This window comes from Stegastes partitus, unplaced genomic scaffold (assembly GCF_000690725.1).
Source record: "Stegastes partitus isolate 25-593 unplaced genomic scaffold, Stegastes_partitus-1.0.2 Scaffold789, whole genome shotgun sequence".
Lineage (NCBI taxonomy): Eukaryota > Metazoa > Chordata > Actinopteri > Pomacentridae > Stegastes > Stegastes partitus.
In genome coordinates this window covers 250828-265319 of record NW_007578520.1, presented here as the reverse complement: position 1 = coordinate 265319, position 14492 = coordinate 250828, and the positions used below count along the sequence as shown (strand labels likewise).

The window sequence follows — 14492 nt, the reverse complement described above, 5'->3', positions numbered from 1 at the left end:
AGTTTTGCCGTGAAACAGAAAGAGCAAGATCAGGTTTCATCATCAGTGTGAAGACGCAGGTAAGATCCAGCGATCAGTGAGTCTGCCCGACTCTCACCTCCACTTCTGAGGACAAGAAAGGGATGAAGAGGAGGACGTGCGCGAGTATCAACAAACAAGAGGCCGAACACTAGAGGAGAGATGACAGGAAAGGAGAGATTCAACACTGCTGCACACAGTCACAGATAGATATACCGTTCGTTAGACCACTTCACCGCACCAGAAGTGAGCGACTTGCTCCGTCTCGCAACACATTGTTTTAATTCCTGGGATGTTTTTGCACCAGCGGAGGTCGCGTCTCATCTGAGGAACATCAGAGTCTCTCTTTCACGTCAACTTGCGCCGCCGATTGCTGCGAGTAAGTTTTCTCGGCACCGATTTTGGTCGGTGTGAGCGCCTCGGAGGTTCTTGCTTGACTTTTTCGGGTTGAGGTGGATCTGCCGTGGGGGGCAGCTGACAGCCATCCAAGACGCCGCGAGCCGTACTCCGCGTGAAGAATGCCCAGCCGCGCTTGGCCAAGCCGGCCGACCCGGGCCCGACGGCGGGCCTCTACATGGAGAGATCGCAGAGCCGCATCAGTCTGTCGGCGTCTTTTGAGGCCCTCGCCATCTACTTCCCCTGTATGAACTCCTTCGACGAGGATGATGGGGGTAAGTGGGAGCGAACGCACGCACGCAGCTAAAACCAGACTAAAGGCGTAAACCACAAGGGACATTATTTATCACTTGTCTGCTGGAGCACTGATGCCACAAGTCAGAAACTATGTAAACCTGCCGTGACTTTTCAGACATTTTCAACATGTGCACATCATACAAATACCTCTTGTGTTGCTTAATTTTACTATTTTATCTCTCATGGTCGATTTTCCAACACCATAAAGTCACATTTCTGTCTGACAGAATGTTAAATGTTAGATCCAATGTGACTTGCCAACGTTTGGCGCCGAAACAATTAGCAGATTAATGGATTAATCAACCCACAGAAAATTAACCGTCAGAGGCTTCGATAAGACGTGGAAATCATTTGTTAAGCAGAAATGCCAAAGAGACACAGAGGGAGAGATTTCAGAACACCAGTACTGGGCTTTGGGAATCTGTGATGGGCATTTTCAAGTATTCTGACATTTTATGGAGCAAATACTCTGAAAAGATAAAATGACAGCCACTGAAAATATGTATCACTGATACTGACTTCTACTTGAGGAAATGTCAGCGGTGTATAAATGTCTGGAAAGAAGACAGTGTTGACATTTAACAAAGTTAAATACACCTGTGCATGTCCAATACATACAGTGCGTGTTGCATGCCAATATATGTTTCTGTTCGATGTGTTCATGCTTCTGTGTGATCGTATAAGATTCTCAGTGATGAGACTGTCATCGCATCCACAGATAGGAGCGAGGGCAAGACTATCTACACACTAACTGTCCATATATATTTAAAAAAACACATCTAGAATTGATAAAATGGATTAAATCCTCTTATATATCAATACATTTTTAAGCTGATCTTGTAGAATGATGTGATCAAAATCTTTGATATTTGCGCTCACATCCTTTTTTCCTCCATGACACATAAAAGAAACGACAGATTCTCGTGCATTTGCAGATATAAGGTTGACTGATAAATGCTTTGATGGTACGTGTGTGTGTGCACATACGTGTGTGTGGCGTGGAGCCTGTGCACACCTGCGCGGTTCTGTCCGCTGTCTGTGATGAGATTGTCGTAGGATCAAGTATTCCCCTTAAATTGGATGCATCAGATGATGTAATGCTTTTTGCTTCGAACTGGTATTATTGCTACATTACATTACTCCTGATTTCCTGTCACACTAATCCTGTCTGGAAAAACTGCAGCACTGGATTATCCTTCCTCCAGAAATTGACTTAAAGGCTAAAGGTATGCTGTATGTATATTAAAGTATAAGTGGACGGATGTGTGTTTGCAGACATAAATGTGTGCATGAGCTCGTCTCGTGAACTGTGCTTTGTTAACACAAATTCTGCAGCTAGCATGAGTAACAACACTAATGTAGACCCATCAGTTAGAGGATTCTTCTCTTACCTCGAGAAACCTTATTGCAGGGATATGGATTTGTCAGTCCACCAGAGATCTTCACGGGTCAAAGAACTTTGTGGCAAAGGCCTGGAAACGTAGCACCCACAGCCATGTTAGTATGTCAAAGCTAGAATATGGACCTGTGCAGAAATGCTGTCCGAAGCTGACAAATTAACGCTCACTGACAAGTTGTCATAACAAAACTTTACCAAACATCAGTTTAACATCTCCCCTGACTTATGCAATCCATCCTCCTTTGCCCAGAACGTCGGTAAACTACATGTAATTTTCCTGTTATTCGCCTCTTGTGGAGGCTAATCCTCTCCTTATTTCACATGTAAACTCCACTTACTGTCACCGTGACACATGACAAACCTGCTCAGAATCAGATTTGCAATTTTGTTGCCTTCAGCGTAATAAAAATAACTTCACTGTTTGCCCCTGAACTATAATAATGATTGCTTATTGACTGCTAACGTGAGCACTGCTGATGTAGTTACAGTCACAGTGCAGACACACAACGCTTACATCATGATGAGCACACTCTGATCATGGCTGGGTCCATCTGGTCAGGTCGTACACACAATGTTAAACAGACCCAGGACCCAACCAATCATATAAAACATGGATCTGGAGCTGTACGGATCCTGGGTGGGTCTGAGGGTTCAGGTGGTCCTATGAAGATCTCCAGTAAATCATGATGTTACTGGTGCAAAAGCGCACACACCTGACCACACAGCGCAGACAGACGACAACTATCAACCAGAGACGGTTGCAACAGGTCAAACTGTCCTCCATGATTGGTAAAAGGCAACATGTCAGTGGCACGCAAACGTCTTCTTGCGTAGGGGCTCGGTGAAGGAGTGTTATTACAAACTGATTAAAGTGTTCAAATGTGCCAGTGGCCACAAAAGCATGCATGTCACAGTGTGTCAGTAGATTCTGTTAATTTTGTTATTTGCAAAGAGATTTTGAACCATTAGAGTACAAGGTCACGCAAGCAGAGTGTTGCATCATCAGCTCGACAGAGTTAAAGTCTAACTTCACAAGCAATATAATGTAAACTTACTGTGAGTCGTCTCATAAGTGTGGTCCACCATCAAAGCACTGCTTGCGTGTAGTTACTGTACAATTGGAGACCTACATGTTGCACGAAGAGCATTAGGTGCAAGTCTGACCCAACAGCGAGAGGAAACTCTGTTGTGGCTGCTGGATGCACATAGAAAGTCTTTAACCTTAAGAATATCCTCTACAGTGATGTGAAAGTATTGCTAATGTATCACCAACATTTCTATAATTATGATATAAAAAAAATAAGAAAACAAAGACTTGATCAAGCTGTCCTTGGCTGTGTCCGAAGTCACTCCCTATACCCTACATAGTGCACTATATAGGGTGCACGCCATTTTGTAGGTGTGTCCGACTGTTAAGTTACAAATGATGCACCCTATATAGTCACTCAAAATATCCCACAATGCACTGTGAAAAGTAGTGTACAGCCGATGGTCACTCACCGAGCAATGTGGACCGTCATGCATTGCGCGAAAGGAAATGGAAACTAGACGAACGAGAGCACGAAAAATTCCAGTTTGATTTGTTAAATGTTATTTTACCCGGACAGTGAACGTCGCTAAAATTGCGGCGCTCGGTTGTGATTTGGACATACAACACCTCTTTATTTAAATTGCTTTAAGTTACTGGATCCTGAAGAAACGCTCTCTCATCTGCTATGTACAGCAAAATGACAATAAACTTGATTGAATTTGATTTCTTAGCGACGCAATAAACTGTGAATTTGATGTGTTTGTACTACGCTGTTGCAGCACAAACTGTGGCTAGGGGGCGACGTAGTTAACAGCTTGAGTCGTGTCCGAAATGATACTTTGCTGAGGTGCTCCCTATGTAGTGCACTATATAGTGATCACTACATAGGGAGCAGGGAGTCGGGGATGAGTGGGTGATTTTGGACACAGCCCTTGTGTTTTTTTTTTTAAAGACTGTTGCAGTTGTCTTCCTGGCTGAACTCACTGGTTGTAACAGTCATCAATACGCCGCCCCGCTACTAATGACCAGATAAAAAGTAGTGCTCAAACACGATATTAAATTTGAATTAATTGTAACATAATAATAATACAATTCATAATAGTGTTCATATTCTTTGTATTATTAACAGATTGAAAATGAGTCTTCAGTGTGTGTTTGCTAATTTTACACTTCCTGGATGCGGGCCGCCGGCCTCATGAGTGTGTACATAGCTCCACAAACTTTTCATGATCATGTGACCTTGGCCCGGGCTCTGATTGGCAGCTGTGGATTTTCTCACAGGACACAGCTCGGTGCGTCCTGGACCCGTCCACTTTGGCTGTAAGCCAATTGACTTTGTCTTTATTTGCTTTTGTCTTCTGTGGTTGGATATCAAGAAGCCACGGGGTTGGAACTATTTATGTGGTAAATCACCGTAACTTTCAATCCAAGACATGCAGCAGCTCGTTCTAACCAAACCATTCACTCAAAGAGAATTTAGAACTATCACACACACACACACCATTTACACCTGCTGCTTCTCAGCAACACACACAACTAATTACCGTCGTACAGTTCGATACTCGGTGAGACACAACGTTGGAAGATGGAAGAAAAGAAAAACTGAACCACACTAATAAGAGCAGCCGATTCTGAGACGCAGTCATCAACAAGTAAAGGTGTTTGAAATCAATTTTTTATAACAATTCATCAAATGACAATGTGGAAACTGTGACGAGAGGTTGGTTACGGTGAAGATTCAGCTCATCGAATCTGCAGCTCATCTCACAGCTTTGTTCTTGGCTTCAGCAAGCAGCTGTTTTCAGAGAAACAAGGTCTAAAACCCGACTACCTGCTCAGCATTAACCAGCAGGCAGAGACCACCTGATGGACATAGTGGAACATTTAGAGGCTAAAGAACCAGATATTTCCCCCGGGAGTTCGAAGAGGCCAAAAATAGAGATGAAAGACGGCGAATGTCGGTCTTACATTCACCAGGTGGACAGAAGCACGACTCCAAATGAGTGACGTTGCTTTGTAGCTGCTGAGTTAATACAGGTTTAAATATGACTTTTAAGTAGACGTTCAGTAAATTTCATTTCACAGAGACCTGAGCTGCTCCTGCAGTAATAGACTGTACAGATAATACGTCAACAACTGCCAGGATGCTGGATTGTGGTGGACAGTGACAGCAGCTTCCCATGAGCAAAATTTATTTGTTGGATTTCTGCAGCAGTCGGTGAGAAAAGCAGCGAACACTGACTGCTTTCTGAGCTACCAAATGAACATAATAAAGAGGTGCACAAAAGTAGGGCATGTGCATTTACCCTCATCATTTCCTTTTCACATTTATCTTTGCAAGACTTACCTGAAAACAGCGTACGCACACAAACATACGGACGCTCGCCAAACCGCATTTACACTTCCACCTGCTTCCAAGCCGTGTGTTTGTTTACCCACACCAGGCAGCATGATGAAGTGCGGCATGCTGGGAGCATCACCTGTATGAAGGTGTGACAATTTTTTTTCCAACGCTCGGCGCAGATTACAACTTGCCGACGCGCTTGTGTTCCTTCGGGTGTCACCGTCGACACAAAACCAAACGTTTAAAAAACCACCTCACACTCACTCGCTGCACAAGGAATGCTTAATCTGAAGCTCCAGTGTGCGCGCTCATGCATTTGCAAATACACGTATTCCCACGTCTGGACACATACATTAATACACCGTTTGAGGTTGTACGTGCACATGCAAATACACAGGTAAGTCCTCACACACACACACACACACACACGCAGATATGAAAGCAGTGTATGAGGTAATCAGAGCGGAGCGGCAGGCCGTGGTTTGTGGCTCTCAGTCTAATTAAATGCTAATATGGCTCCTGATTGTGGCTGACTGCAGCTAAATAGAGGCCTGATTGCAGGTTAATTCTCTCTCTCCTCCTCTCCGACTCATTGTCTCTCTCTCCGGCTCTCCCTCTCTCTCAGACCCCATTTTTACTCCGCAGTTTGAAAATCCTGTTTGCAGGTTAACTCTGTCTTTCCACCTCAGATTGGCTTTTAATTGCTTTACCTCTTGTTGTCTCTTTTCTTTCCTCCCTCCCTCCCTCCGCTCTCCTTGTTTCATTTGTCTTCTCTTTTCATTTCAGTTTAATTCAAATGTATTTCCCTGACAGGACAGGCAGGAAGGCTGTTCGCACAACGCTACAGGATCGAGTAAAGTGATAAAAAATAATATCAGGTGGAGGTAAATGCGGTGGTGGATTAGAGGTTGCAGCGATATAAACACAGGATTTTAGAAGTCATCCCAATAACACCTATTTTATCTCATGTCTTGGCAATCACAAGTAGAAGTCATTGAGCTGGGTGTGTAATATACCGAAATACCTGCGTGTCAGCTGTGTCGAGCACATTTCATCTGTAGCTTTGAGAGCCAGCAAGTGACATAGCATTTTAGTTTTAACCTCTTAAAATGGCGGCCACGTCACAAAGTGGCATTGGGTCTGACATGACTGGAGCTCAAAAGTTGGTTAACAACGAATTCCCCAAAGTTGTATTCTTATATAATTAAACCGCATTCAACATACCGTTTGCCTGATTATGTTTGTTTTCCAAATATATCTTTGCCATTTGTTTAATTGCTTCACTCTCTCTCCTTCTCAGCTAACCTGTTATATATTTGATGGGGTGGGACTTGTCACACTTGGTGACCCAGAAAATGGAGCAGAAGCTTCAAACGCGTTGTAAACGGGTCACATTTTAACCCAAATCCATGATATTTTCCTGCACCAAGCTTCCAACATGTATTTGTCATTGTGTCTAACAAGGTGTGATGAGTTCCTAAACCTAAAAGAGTAGGTTTGTGCCAAAACCCAACCAGATACTGAGTGAAAACCAATAATGAACGAGTACAAATTCAACTTAGGAAGCAAAGTAAGGGAAAATCCCGTCGCTAACATCCATCTTTCCCAGCTTCCATGGACCTTGTGGCTCTTTCAAAGTAGAAGCTTTTACTATTACATCAAAATACGTTTGTTTCACACTTTTATTCTCAACTAGGTTTCTTTCAAAGTGCAGTGTAGTTGTGCAGGAGCCTAATGTTGTGGAGACAGCACTGTAAATAACAAGCATTGCTGTGCAAGTCAGCCTGGTTGTTTTAGTGGTGGTTACTCACAATATATCCAGGAGCTCCTCTATCTCCCCTCTGCTGTCCTGTTTACTTCCCCCTGCCACTGCATTGACTCGTGCTCACCAGTCGGTTCTGGAAAAAGTTTTGAAACGAGCTTGCTAATGGTCAGTCGGAAAACTTGTTGGTATTCTTAGCTTGGTCGCTAACATTGCTCTATTGGGGGACAATTTTGACTCCAACAGAGGAGGTAAAAAAAATAAATTACACAAGTTAAAGACAGCTTATAAGCTAAAATATAGTCGCCTTTATTCGGACTCTCCAGCTTCGGCCCAGTCAGACGGTGTCGATGCATTCACCAAAGCAGGATGTCAGTGAAATTTCATTTCACTTCCTCGACCAGATCATCTCATTACGGCCGTTTCAATCGACTTGATCGATCTCCCTGTGAAGCAGGACCGTTTATGGTTAATTACCGACCTCAATGTTGAGTCATTATCGTACAATAAATAGATAGATGGATGAAATTCATTCAACATCTGACACTGAGACATATTAGAAAATCAAAACACCCAGTAAACGATTAGTAAACGCTCGTCAGAGAGTAAACAGGAAATAAATGAAAAATCAGGGTTTGACTTCTCTGTAATTATCAGACTGCGTTACTTGCAGCTTGTTCGACCAAATAAACTGACAACAAACTCACATTTATCTTCTACGGTTGCGTTCACTGGGAACAACAATGAATTTTCATGGCGGTGATTAACGTCAGCCTTCCAGGATGACTAAACTCCAAATCAAAAAGTAGGTTTTCAACTGATTTTACCTGCTCCCTGATAGTAGAAACAGCAAATAAGACACAGATTCCAACTTGTCCTCAAGTCTCCTGGATGATCACACTCACGCAGGCGTACGAACGTGTTATGTGGCAGCTCAAGTGTCACCGCTGTAGGTGACAGACTGACAGCCGAGATGATTATTAGGCCAGTAAATGTAATATATGAAAGACTGAATGTTCAATCAGTTGGAGAAGACGTGTCCCTAAAAGCCAGCTGATGTCATTCACTCCAGAAGTTACTTTTGGCAGTAAAGATGTTTGCATAAACTTTCTGTAATAAATGATGCGTCACCACATCACACAACAATTTGTGTCGTTTTTTTTTTTGTTTTTTTTCATGTAAACAAGTGAGCGAAGTCTTCCTGGAAAGTCTAAAAATATTCATCATCTTTGATTTTGAAGCATAACCTGTGAACATAATCGAGCCATCAATTTTTTATTATATATATATATATATTTGTCACCAAAACGTAAACGGTAGTGGTACAGTCATGGACAAACGTATCGGCATCCCTGGGTCAACTTTTCATGCATTCTAACTGGCTTCAGGTGTGATTCCTATATTACCAACACTGTGGTTCTATATTACCACAGGTGAGTTTAAGTGAGCATCACGTACTTGAAATAAAATGATTTACCCACAGTTATAATTTTTCAATTTTTTTCAATTTGCACATTTTGTACAGTTGTTTTATTTATTTTATTTTATTCACTTATTTTTATTTTTAATTTTTTAAATAATATTTAACTTTGGCTGTTTTTCTGTTGGGATTGGTGTTTTTCTCTTGCTGCTGTACCACAGGAATTTCCCAGACTGGGATAAATAAAGTATTTTTCTATTCTATTCTATTCTATAAAAGAGTACTAACAATTCTGTCTGGCCCATTTTTCGAATTTTGTGTAAAAAAAATGTAAAATGTTGGCTTTTTTCTTCTACTTTTTTGTGTTTTTCCAGAGCACATAAAGGGAATAAACACCACAAACATTTGCAATTGCAACAATTTCTGGGAGAAATGGTGTATTTACTGGAAACATTCCAGGGGTGCCAATAGTTTCATCCATGACTGTATATGAACAGTGTTTATGGGGCCTTGGTTGACCTGCTAGACGCAGTATCCTGTTCATTGACAGAGCTGTCCGGGCAAATGCTACAGAAGCACAAAGATGAGGAGATGGAGAAAAAGTAAAAAGCAATCTTTTAACATGACAACAGAGACGATGCTCCTCAGTCGCCAGCAGATCATTTTAGTTACTTCAGTAACTTAAACAAGTCGCCAAAAGTGAAGCGATTCACATCTGTTGGAGGAATCTATGAAGTTAAATGTCTGCAGCTATTGTGAGTGCTTCACAGTGTTTATCGACTCCATGTATGATTGGCTGTTTTAAAACCTGTTTGAGGTGAGAGGAATCGCACACCATTGGCGCATGCTTATGTGCTGTTTGCGCTGAGTTTCTTTATTTATGTTGAAAAGCTTTTCTTGGACACTTTGCAGGTTTTTCCAACATAGACTATTTACTGTACCTCGTAGTCCGTCTCTGCTGCTGTAGTTGCTCTACTCTTCAGCTTCGTCAAGTCAATCAACCACTTCTGGTTGATGCAAAGAGCATAGCTGATGGTGCACCAGTGCAGGAACGTTGTCACAAATAGCAGATTTTGTTACGCAGCGATCGGCTTAATAAGAAGATGTCTTGCATGAATGCAATGGAAGTTCATTTGTATTTAAAAGTCCTGCACTCCAGCTTTAAGCAAACCGTTTTCGTTCAGTCATGCCTCTTTAGTTTTCTTTTCTGATGCACTTATGTGAGATAAAACAACTGCAGCCGCCGTAGTTTACACCTCCGTACCACACTTTCAACAATCAGATTCCAAAAAAAAAGGCTCGGTCCAAAGTAATTTCACATTCTGCTGTGCACGGAGGAAAACGGCCAGCAAAAGCAATACATTTCCAACAGCTCGGCAGTTTTTCAAAAATAAAGATTAAAATAATAAGTGTTTTAGGGAGGATTTTTTTCTCCCCCTCTCTCAGGCTTGTTCTTGTTCATTCTGATCTCCCCATTAATCAGGAAAAAAAAAAAAATCTCTAATACAGAAACAGAACAGGCGCTCCTGGTGCTGCTGCTGCTCGGGGAGACTAATGGACTTTATATTTCTTTGTGCGAGACTATGTGCTGTGGTAATTCTCTGCCGGTAGGAACCGAATGTTCTCAGGAAAACGAGGAAAAAATTAGGGAAAGTTTTTAGAGCGGATTTTTGCTCCTTTATGTAGTTAATTTGGGATGAAATCTTTGGGTTTATGGTGGAGATTATAACCGGGATTACGCGGCTTCGTGCTTGCATTGTGAAGTCCGTATGCGTCCTTATGTGATGTGGGCAAGTTCATACAGGTTCAAAGACGCCCCCCTTCCAGCTAAAGAAGTTATGAATGAGGGTGTCATCCAAACATGTGGGTGAAGTATGAGCACGTATTATAGCGTCGTCGTAAAGCAGCCGAGGTAATGAGATGTCGCTTATTGAAGGAGGATCTGGGACATTAGCCATCGCCGAATTGGGGGATGCTAGGAGAAGGAATGAGGGAGCAGTGAAATGAAAAGGAAGAAGAATAAGATGGGGGACATGGGAGACAAATGTAAGCAGAGCTGGGACCGACGGGTGAGTGAGCACAAGTGGAAGGAGTAAAGAAAGGAAGGAGGACGAAGGAAATGGGGGGATATTAATCATACATCAACCAGGAGGAAACATCCACGGAGGGAGAGGAGGGAGAGGATGACGAAGGTGAAAGACCACAGAGAGAGGAAGTGAGAGTTGAAAAAAATTAAAACGGCTCAGTAGGTCTCTTTCTCCCCTCTCTGCTTGTTATCTTTTATCCTTCCTCTTGCATCTCTTGTTCTTCCTCCTGCTGTCAAGTCGCACGGAGGCCGAGCGCGCATGCAGGGAGGTATATTAAGATTTCCGAGTCGCAATAAATCACGCAACGCTGTGAAGCCGCGTATGTAACGACGGTATTTAAATGAAAACGATGTAGCGGAAAGATGTCTGTCGGCGGGAGTTCGGCGAATAATAATAATGTAAAGGGAAAAAAAAACAAAGATGCGTGGAGCTAATGTCAATGATATGAGAAAGAATGGAGGAGAAATAGGGGAGAACGAGGAGGTCTCTGGTGTGCTTCTGAGCTGGAGAGACGACCCAGAAAAGTCAGGAGTAAAAAATGGACTGCCAGGAAAGGAGGTCTATTCTATAGGGAGGAGGAAGAGGAGGAGGAGGAGGGGAGGTGAAGGCTGCAGGTTTTCATTTGTTATACTGAGCAATATGGAGGGAGGCGGGGGGGGGGTTATCGGCGTGTTGTAGTTTGACGCCGGGACAATGGCTTTAACACACTATTTCTCGCCGTACAAAAGCGGCTTCAGGCACATCAGCAGCGCCACATGAAGGTTTGATGAATTAGAATTTCCCTTTTCGCCGAGATTGTAATGCAAATGACGTCCCCTTCACCGAACCAGCGGCTCGCTCTGGAAAGAGAAGACGGAGCGCTAATGTTGGCAAAACCCAGCCTTCCTTGCCCTGAATGCTGCTCGCTGCTCTGTGAGAGCCAGTTTGAGTTTCACTCCGAAGGCTTGTTGAGGCTGAACGCAAAAGCAAATTTGTGTGTGAGTGTGTGTGTTTATTCGCAGCAAAAGTCAATATCCCCACCGTGCAAAACACACATAGTGATGCACAGTCAAAGAAAAGACTCGAAACGGACCCGAGAAGGCTCAGACCTGAAACACACCAAACACAAGAATGATTTCTTACCCAGAATGGTTTAAGGTGGTGATGTGTGCAGACGCAGCGACTTCTCTGTATAGGGGCGATGTCGTGCAAAATGTCTTTGTACACAACTATAGTGACCATAAATAATCTATCATGTCGCTGTTATCGTGTGAAACCTTTTCTACTCGTGCAAATGCATGTTCGTGTCCAACCTCGTCTTTTTAAAATGACTGAAAACATTTTGGAGGAAACATAATTGCATCTTGATTGTGTTTTCTATCAATGCATCATTGGTTTTTAAATTATTTGGCAAGTCGGTAATTCATTGTATGTTCACTGACAGATTAGTTTTTCCTAACAACACATTACATTTTGCTCTACAGGCGGCTGTGGCTCAGGCGACAGAGCGAGTCGTTAAATGATCCGAATGTCGGCCGTTCGATTCCATCCTGTAATCTGTGTCGTGATCGTGTCCTTGGGCGGGACACTTCACCCACCTTGTCTGGTGTGAATGTGTATCAATGGATTGTTTGAGGTGGTTGTTGGAGGGGCAGCCACACCTCTAACATCACAGCTACCACCACTGGAATGAATGCGTGTGAATGAATAATTGACAGTCTTTGAGTCACTCCTTGAGTTAGTAAAGTGTAACCATGCCAGCCCTGGTACTGGGAAGGTTCGGTTCGCTTTCTCTTCAGTTACTCTGCGTTGTGTTTAATGAAAAACTCCTAGACAGTGGTTTGGTCAAGCCTGAACAGGCCGTTTATTCTGCAAATAACATAAGAGTGCTGGTCAGGCCTGTCGGCTCGCAGTCGGATCACAAAACGCTCTGTACAGGAATGGAGAGGCGCAGCGTCAGCAACACGTGAAGTCAAGGTGCTTTTAACAGCAACCAAACGATACGAGATAATAAAAACCACTCTGAATATTCCTACAACACGTCCTCCACACGTATGACGACCAAGTTACTTCCATAGTCGCAGAAATGGTTCCATATGCAGAGCACCCACCAGACCCGACTTATCTCGGACGCATCCATCCCAATACTGGCGAATATCAGACACAGCTGATGACGTAAATGCGCCAGCCTCAGGGAGGAGGCGCCTGCAAGCCAACAGACCACACAACGGGACAACCTCAATAACCATGGCAAGTGGAATTACACTGTGTACTCCGTTACAAAAGGGCTGTATAAATCTAATCAATTCTTCTTCTTCTTCTTCTTGTATTATTATTATTATTATAGGATTCACTTGTCATGACTACTACATGAATTATCTTTTTTCTGGTCATGTTTAGGGACCCGCGGAAAAATGGAAGAAGGGGAAATGTATTGTTTCCATTCCAATGATCTTTCACGAACCTTAAACAAAATGTTTTTATGTTGTTTTGTTTTTTTACCTGAGTGTAATCACAGAGGGGATATCAGGATGCAAATCCCACCATCCACCCCAACCACCTCTCCTGCCAATTCTGATGTTCATAAATGTGGCAGTTCATCCATTAAAGAAAGCAAAAACAGAAAACAACAGANTGTTCGTGTCCAACCTCGTCTTTTTAAAATGACGGCTGTGGCTCAGGCGACAGAGCGAGTCGTTCGATGATCGGAAGGTCGGCGGTTCGATTGTAATCCGTGTCATGATCGTTATGTCCTTGGGAGGGACACTTCACCCACCTGGTGTGAATGCGTATCAATGGATTGTTTGAGGTGGTGGTCGGAGGGGCAGCCACACCTCTAACATCATAGCTACCACCACTGGAATAAATGCGTGTGAATGAATAATTGACAGTCTTTGAGTCACTCCTTGAGTTAGTAAAGTGTAGCCATGCCAGCCCTGGTACTGGCAGGTTCGGTTCGCTTTCTCTTCAGTTACTCTGTGTTGTGTTTAATGAAAAACTCTGAGACAGTGGTTTGGTCAAGCCTGAACAGGCCGTTTATTCTGCAAATAACATAAGAGTGCTGGTCGGGCAGTCGGATCACAAAACGCTCTGTACAGGAATGGAGAGGCGCAGTGTCAGGAACACGTTAAGTCAAGGTGCTTTTAACAGCAGCCATACAATACGAGATAATAAAAACCACTCTGAATATTCCTACAACACGTCCTCCACACGTATGACGACCAAGTTACTTCCATAGTTGCAGAAATGGTTCCATATACAGAGCACCCACCAGACCCGACTTACCTCGGACGCATCCATCCCAATACTGGCGAATATCAGACGCAGCTGATGACGTAAATGCGCCAGCCTCAGGGAGGAGGCGCCTGCAAGCCAACAGACCACACAACGGGATAACCTCAATAACCAGGGCAAGTGAAATTACACTGTTTACTCCGTTACAAAAGCGCTATATAAATCTAATCAATTCTTCTTCTTCTTCTTCTATTATTATTATTATTATAGGATTCACTTATCATGACTACTACATGCATTATCTTTTTTCTGGTCATGTTTTGGGACCCACGGAAAAATGGAAGGAGGGGAAATGTATTGTTTCCATTCAAATGATCTTTCACGAACCTTAAACAAAATGTTTTTATGTTGTTTTGTTTTTTTACCTAAGTGTAATCACAGAGGGGATATCAGGATCCCCACCTCTGGTGTAAAAGTGAGGTGTTTGTATGCCCACCATCCACCCCAACCACCTCTCCTGCCAATT

General features: G+C 43.0%; 1 protein-coding gene across 2 annotated transcripts in view; it reads left to right on the top strand.

The window, feature by feature from the left end:
• Positions 1–592: 592 nt before the first annotated feature.
• rims4 (regulating synaptic membrane exocytosis 4) overlaps positions 593–14492 on the top strand; it is a 47669-nt gene continuing 33769 nt past the window's right edge. For both annotated transcript variants that reach the window (XM_008292174.1, XM_008292173.1), the window contains exon 1: positions 593–689. In XM_008292174.1, coding sequence (XP_008290396.1) covers positions 593–689 — 97 coding nt within the window. The remainder of the gene's footprint in view (positions 690–14492) is intronic.